Source organism: Cebus imitator, unplaced genomic scaffold, assembly GCF_001604975.1.
Source record: "Cebus imitator isolate Cc_AM_T3 unplaced genomic scaffold, Cebus_imitator-1.0 Scaffold521, whole genome shotgun sequence".
In the NCBI taxonomy this organism is placed as follows: domain Eukaryota; kingdom Metazoa; phylum Chordata; class Mammalia; order Primates; family Cebidae; genus Cebus; species Cebus imitator.
The window spans coordinates 1,303,143-1,311,267 of record NW_016107836.1 but is presented as its reverse complement, the minus strand read 5'-3'; the positions used below and the strand labels follow the sequence as shown (position 1 = coordinate 1,311,267).

Below are 8,125 nucleotides of genomic sequence, written 5' to 3'. Positions count from 1 at the left end.
AATGAACAGACAGCAAATTCCCAAATCTGAACAAAAATCTCATTGCCTATAAATTCTCCACAAGCAATGCCTTAAGATGAGAAGGATTCTCCTATATACTCTCTCCACAGGAGATCTAATTTTTGATCAGATTCAACAGTGGGTTAAGATCTCAATTTTTATATGCTTATTAGGCTAGCTGAAACCTTATCTTTGTTTGATTATATTTGCCTTAACAATTGGAGAACCAGGCATAAAAAGCTCATGAATATTATTTTAGAAGAACAGAAAAGAATTTTGCTGCAATGTATTTTACTCTAATATAGTAGTCATCTAGAGGGGATGAATACCTAACTTTTCAGGTCACTAAATAATTTTAGAAGCTTGTTTAATACATAAAAACTAATATTCAGATATGTTAAATAAAAGCTTAGCTAATTTTTAAAAATAAGCACAGTCTTATGGATATAGTATTAATACACCTATATCTATATAATATCTAAAATGCATGAAATGCATTACCTAAACATGATAGCTCCAAGGTAAAATTTTTAAGTGAAAGGGATAGACATAAAGTTTATTTTAAAATACAAACCACAATGTACCATATTTGCTTCCCCAATAGCTGCCCAATAATTATTTTTAAATGTTTCTTGTAAATGAATTGGCAAATGCTGAAGGGAAGGGGTAAATGAAGGGGAGGGGCATGAAGCCAAATGCTGAAATTTTTTACATTATGTTTTCTACATAACATCTACACATCAGATGCTAAGACTGATTAGAGGGTGTGCTTTCATTCCTAAGGCAGACATTATACTAAGAAACAACATATTTACATAGCCTACCTGTCCTGCTGCTGTAACTGCATCTGCTATATAAGCTAACACATACTGTGCTTCCTCTCACTAGCAATTATAATTCAAAAGTACTGTTCTTGACATTTAGTGGGTTAATGTGTCTATGGTATTTAATCCTTCTCTTTTGGTTATCCCATATTATAAACCATTCACATAGTTGTTACTATATGCACAGAAAGGTTTCTAACTTTTCATAAATTATAAGCCATATAAAAAGATAAGCCAGGCACAGTAGCTCATACTTGTAATCTCAGCACTTTGGGAGGCTGAGGCGGGTGGATCGTCTGAGGTTAGGAGTTCAGAACCAGCCTGACCAACATGGAGAAACCCCATCTATACTAAAAATACAAAATTAGCCAGGCATGGTGGTAAATGCCTGTAATCCCAGCTACTCAGGAGGCTGAGGCAAGAGAATCGCTTGAACCTGGGTGGCGGAGAGTGCAGTGAGCTGAGATCGCACCATTGCTCTCCAGCCTGCGAGACAGAGCAAGACTCCATCTCAAAAAAAAAAAAAGGTAAAAGATTTGTCTGACCTCATTGCAATGTTTTGAGAATGATGTAAACGCTATTTAGAAATATGTCTCAGCAGTCTCTTAAGTTTTTGCTACAGAAACTAGGCTCTGAAAAAAAAACCCTGCTATTCCAAATCTTCATGAAATATATCACAATATAGGTGGTCACCCTCAAACTGATTTTGGTGCATGGGAGGGATTACTAGAACCAAAGAACCTACTTGTTAGTATAGATTATAAATCTAAGTGAGAATGCATTTGTCAAGACAACACAAGTGATAACTGATTTAAAAAAAAATTTTTAAAGCACCAGTCTTGCATGCTGAAGTATTTAGAAGTAGTGTCATAAAATCTACCATTTAATTTCAAATAGTATATGTATGTGCACTATAGGTAGGTAGGTAGACTGATAATGTAAAGATGGTAAAATAACCACACGCTGCGGCCTTTAAAAAAAAAAAAAAAGATGGTAAAATATTAACACCTGTTGAATCTATAGTAGAAAACATATTATTCTTTCAACTTTTCTATGTTTGAAATTCTTAAACAGTTGGGGAAAAAAACCTGAAAAGCACACCAGCATCATATTGTTAGCATCTATTATTGCTAACACTATAATGATTCTATTACCAGAAAGTAATACAAATGTCACTGTTATAAATACTCACAGATCACCACTGTGGCCACTGGGCCACAATTTCACCTTCAGAATCAACCATCTAAGTTGCCCTTGCATTATACTTTCTGTGATACAAATCCTTCTCCCAATGAGACCTTATTTGAGAACCCAATATATAAAAACAATGAAAATAAAGCTACCCTGATAGAACAATAGTAACTAAACGTTTGACCTGTTTTCACATCTTTCATCACCAGCAAATCAACAAACATATTCTTAGTTATTTATTTGGTACTGTGGGAAATATTAAAAAAAAAAAAAATTAGAGTTGCTGAATGCTTAAATTAAAACATCAGAGGCCAGGCACCATGGCTCATGACTATAATCTCAGCACTGTGAGAGGCTGAGGCAGGCAGATCATTTGAGGTCAGGAGTTTGAGACCAACCAGCCTGGCCAACATGGTGAAACCCTACATATACTAAAAATAGAAAAATTAGCCAGGCATGGTGGCGCACACTTGTAATTCCAGCTACTCAGGAGGCTGAGGCATGAGAATCACCTGAACCCAGGAGGTGGAGGTTGCAGTGACCCAAGATGGTGCCACTGCATTCCAGCCGAGGTGACAGAATGAGACACTATCTCAAAAAAAGAGACACCCAAAAAACACATATCAAATAATCCTTCAGAATCAAAAAATATTAGAGTTAGAAATGGCCAATGTATTATCTATTCAGTCTGTTTCCTTTTACTAAGGCTGAAATAAGTACAATGATGCAGCAAACAGGAGAAACAGAACTATATAGTCCAGGGTCCTGACTTAGCACCAGCTGTTTTCATTTACTCTCTATACTATCACCACTAAGTTGGGCATGTTGGTTTAGGGCCCCAACTGTAATTAACCTCTTGCATTAAGACATAACTAGATGCTAAAGCCTAGCAAGGACAAAATCCTAGGAAAGGAGTTAGAAGTAGCGTTTTAGTCCAGTTATTCCAGTAGTGAGGTTTGCTGCTATCATTCTCTAGGAACCACAAAGAGATTTCCCAGAATGTATAGCTGGCCAGGTGGTGGCTGACGCCTACAGTTCCAGCACTTTGGGAGGCGGAGGAAGGTGGATCACCTGAGATCGGGAGTTCGAGACCAGTGTGACCAACATGAAGAAACTCATCTCTATTAAAAATATAAATTAGCAAGGCATGGTGGTGCATGCCTGTAATCCCAGTCACTCAGGAGGCTGAGGCAAGAGAATCGCTTGAACCCAGGAGGCAGAGGTTGCAGTAAGTTGAAATCAAGGCATGGCACTCCAGCCTTGGCAACAAGAGCAAAACTTCTGTCTCCAAAAAAAAAAAAAAAAAAAAAAAAAAAAAAAAAACACAAAAAAAAAAAAAAAAAAAAAAAAAAAAAAGAATATATAGCCTCTTCAAAGCTATCTGTCACCCATTCCACTTGAGGAATTAATTGGCTAAAAAATTATTTATTACCTAAGTGATGAGTAAAGAATGAGACTACAATATTTTGGGACAAAACTCTTCCGACCAAAATTTTATATAACTGAGCTCTCAGTCACTTTAATGTTTAGTATTGGTAGACAAATGTCTACAGCAGTGATACCCAGTATAGGCCAACCTGTAGCTTCCCAAGTTCATTAATCCCTATTAAGGTATTTTATCATGCTAGACTCTACAGGAAATACAACTGTTTTATGACCCATTTTGTTAGTGATGACTGCAATAGAGTTCCAGTCCAGAAATTAGTGTCACTGGTCTAAAGGCTTATCGAACAGCTTACATTTTTTTTTTTTTTGAGACAGAGTCTCGCACTGTTGCCCAGGCTGGAGTGCAGTGGTGCAATCTCAGCTCACTGCAACCTCCACTTTCCAGTTTCAAGCAATTCTTGTGCCTCGGCCTCGTGAGTAGCTGGGACTACAGGCACGTGTCACCACACCAGGCTAATTTTTTGTATTTTTAGTAAAGATGGGTTTTACCATGTCAGCCAGGTTGTTCTCGAACTCCTGACCTCAAGTGATCCACCCACCTCAGCTTCCCAAAGTGCTGGGATTACAGGTGTGAGACACCACACCTGGCCTGAAGAGCTTAAATGAAATTCAAATGTAGCACTAAATGCAGCAAAAATTATGCAATATATTTCATGAACAGATTCCTAAACTTATTTTAAAATAATGCACGCCTAGATTCAAAGAAAAATTTTAAAAAAAGATTACCCTGAATAGCTGGGGGACAGATAATCAATGTCTGCTGAAAAGCATCACCACAACCAAACTGAGCAGTTCCTGCCTGCAGAGGTATTCCATGGTGCACAACTGAATGAGCAGATGTGGTCAATGCCTGAAACAACCAGCACATTATACAAAGCACATTATATAGAGTAGTTGTCTAAATGAAATTCACACACTGTATAGACAGAATTCAAACACACTTCTTAAGATCATAATTCTACAATTAAAATCTGCCCAGACAATGAGAACAAAAACAAGCTGACGTAATTAAAATTTAAAAACTGATTCTACTGACCTCTACTTTTGGTAGAGTTGTGGCATAGAAGGGCAGGAGGAAGATATTCAGAGAGTGAGAAAGGAATGGAAAAAATGATTTTGAGTAGATATGTTCCAATTACTACCTTGAAATTTTAAGAGATTTGGTAGAACAGGTATAGTAAGATCTCACCAGCACTGTACATTTTAACAACTGACACCAAACTTCTATGTATATCAGAAGTAAAATGAGCAATCATTCAAAAAAGACGGTAAGTTATTAATTACTACATATTCTTACCTGACTTCTTAATGTTCCAATTTTAGTAAAATTTGCAGTCAGTGCAGCAGTACTGCTTGAAGGAACTGATCTTAAAAGTGAAGTTTTGTTGTGATTATTTGTGTCACATGAATTTAGGTGGGACTTACAAATATCCATAATATGAAAACAGGACTTTACACTGTAAAAAAAAAAAAAAAAAAAAAGTAAAGGTATTATAATATTACTTTAAATGCTTAGAGCAGTTTTAAATTGAGGTATATTGACAGAATAAAAAATTATTCCTAAAAGAAAAAAAATCCTATGATTTGCACTTAATCTGCTTGTTTCCAACAATATTTCTAACAGGAAATCTTACCAGAAAAGATTAAGTTTCAGAGCAAGTAAAAGTATATATTGTGCAATATTTTTCTTAAGACAATAAAACAATAGTGCATTTTTTGGCTAGCATGCAATAATTTTATTACTCCCTACGTGAAATAACTTCTCCTAAATTTCTAGATCTCCACACCACTAAATTAACAGTACCAAGGAGTAGCTATCATGTTACTTTCAAAGTGACTGTATATGAAAAACATCAGGACAGTTTTTGAGTGTTTGAGGGGAAAATGTAACGGGGCTGTATAAAAATATCAATTTTAAGAACAATTCACAATGATGAATACTGGATTCATTCCTATGTCTTCTTCATTTTGTCTTTTTAATTACTGAAGGAAGCTGTTTTAAGTCACTTAAATTTACTCCCTTCATCTCCTAAAATATGTCTGAGGTTCAAAGAATTTGTAAGATATGGCCGGTGCAGTGGCTCACACCTGTAGTCCCAGCACTTTGGGAGACCAAAGTGGGTACATCACTTGAGCCCACGAGTTTGAGACCAGCCTGGGTGACATGGTGAAACCCCATCTCTATAAAAAATTAGCCAGGCATGGTGGCACATGCCTGTAGTCCTAGCTACTCAGGAGGCTGAGGTAGGAGGATCACTTAAGCCTGGGAGGCAGAGGTTGTACTGAGCCAAGATCGTGCCACTGCATTCCAGCCTGGGAGACTGACAAAGACCCTGTCTCCAAAACAAACAAACAAAACACAAAGAATTTGTAATATTTAAGGTCTTTGGATTTTTTGTATTTATTCTTCTTACTGACCCATGATCTAATGACCCATGAAAATCCTCCTTTCCTTCACAATACCGGAGAGGAAAAAGGAAAGCAAAAGCTGTGGGGCAACAATGTAAAATGGAAGCTGCAGGACTCAAAATATGATAGAATCTAAGGTCTATGAAAACTGAAATGTAACTTGAAAGAGTAAACTCTTAGCATTTCCTTTTATATAAGCCTGGTTATTAAGGTATGAAAGTCATGTATAATAAAACCAAAACCACTCAGTCTTATTTTTAGTATGGCATTTTGGAGAAGGAACTCTGGACTGCAATTCGGACTTGGATTCTAGTTCCCTGACATTTACTAGTGTATGTGAACTTGGTCAAGTTAGCTTAGCCTCTTTTGACTCAGGTTACTTGTATTTAATGAAGAAAAGTAATTTCTCCGATGCAGTGATTTTTCTATAGGCTTAATCTTTTTTTTTTTAGAAGCACTTTAAAAGGTCTTAAGTAACATACTGGTTGCTATGAGGAAAATCTAGAAGATGTTTCATATTAACAAAAGGATGGTTCAGAGTCTCAGCTGGAGTAATTCTTAAATCTGCATCAATCAGCAACATTTTCTTCAACAGACTAACAAATTCTCTTCTATCAGCTTTCTCAGCCAAAAGATCACTTCCTTCCAAATCCATCACCGTGTTCACCTAAGAAATAAAAATTTCAAGCCATCAAGTAAAAATAAGTCAGAGAGAGTAGTATAAATTCCACAGTTAAAAAAGAAAACAAAAATCACAACACAGGAAAGGAGAGGGAACTACAATTATCTTAAAACAAAGAAGAACAATTAATATTAACAAATCCTCAAGATGTGTTGAGGTACCACATAGGATTCAAAGGATAAAAGAAGATTTTTAAAATTAAACAATTATCCATTTCTAATGAAATACAGGGAAAAGAAATCTGTTAGCTAAGGGGATTTTTTCTTTCAAAGCAAATACTTTTTTACTAAAGAACAGAATAGGTAAATTAAAATTTTGATTACAACAAATGCAATTTAGTTCCTGAAAGGTTGAAAATAGAATCAATTTCATTTGAAAAACTTAACAGCATGGACTCTATAGCCATTTGGAAAACTGAGTAACATGTTTTGGGCCCCTTGGTATTCAAGTCTACCATCTAAGCATATAAGATTAACAAATGTGGCTATGGTACTCACATGCGCTATATCATCCAGACTGTTGAAAATGTATTTTCTGGCTTCTTTAGATTTCATTCCTGTCTCTGCCTCATGCTCTTCCAATGTCTGATTGCATATATCAAAGTGAAGAAAGAATATGTTATTACCCACAACATGCAAATTTCTTTAATCCTGGCACATTTAGTCTAATATATTAAATATTCGAATGCAAATAGTAATTTCAAAAGAGAAACTATTAAAAATGTATTTTTAAAGTATATGCAAAAAAATAAGAATTGTTTGGTTCAGGCCAAGAAAAATATTACAAACATAACAACAATATGGTGAAACCCCATCTCTACTAAAAATACAAAAATTAGCTGGGCATGGGGGCGTGTGTGCCTGTAGTCCCAGCTACTAGGGAAGCTGAGGCAGGAGAATCGCTCGAACCCAGGAGGCAGAGGTTGCAGTGAGCCAAGATCGCGCCACCGCACTCCAGCCTGGTGACAGGAGCAAGACTCCATCTCAAAAAAAAGAAAAGAAAAGAACTAATCATGTTAATTATTGAGGATTTACTGATTTCCCCAAAGATCTTAGCACACTTAGGATATGTAGTAAGAGATTAGATTTAGTCCTTGTCCTATAAAGTGTAATGATGTAGAACTGAGAAGATAAACATACAACACAAATGTAGTTATACACATGAAAGTTTTTAAAAATGTAAGATGAATTAATAATTATGCCACTGAATTACAGAGTAAGTGAAGTTATTCTAAGAGAGCTTTCTTTTTAAAGAAGGAAGGAGGCCAGGCGTGGTGGCTCACACCTGTAATCCCAATACTTTGAAGGTCAAGGTGGGCAGATCACAAGGTCAGCCTAGCCAGCATGGTGAAACCCCGTCTCTAATAAAAATACAAAAATTAGCAGGGCATGGTGGCAAGCACCTATAATCTCAGCTACTCGGGAGGCTGAGGCAGTAGAATTGCTTGAACCTGGGATGGTACCTGGAGGGCTGAGGCAGGAGAATCGCTTGAAACTGGGAGGTGGACGTTGCAGTGAGCCAAGATCATGCCACTGCACTCCAGCCTCGGCGATAGAGCAAGACTCCATCTCAA

General features: G+C 36.5%; 1 protein-coding gene across 8 annotated transcripts in view; it reads right to left on the bottom strand.

The window, feature by feature from the left end:
* The window catches only part of HIPK3 (homeodomain interacting protein kinase 3), a 100,561-nt gene that overhangs the window by 11,742 nt on the left and 80,694 nt on the right, over window positions 1–8,125 (bottom strand). For all 8 annotated transcript variants that reach the window (XM_017514256.2, XM_017514260.2, XM_017514258.2 and 5 more), the window contains exons 5-8: window positions 7,050–7,136; window positions 6,353–6,537; window positions 4,759–4,918; window positions 4,188–4,311 (exon numbers count right to left, since the gene is read on the bottom strand). In XM_017514256.2, the coding sequence (XP_017369745.1) occupies window positions 4,188–4,311; window positions 4,759–4,918; window positions 6,353–6,537; window positions 7,050–7,136 (556 nt within the window). The remainder of the gene's footprint in view (window positions 1–4,187; window positions 4,312–4,758; window positions 4,919–6,352; window positions 6,538–7,049; window positions 7,137–8,125) is intronic.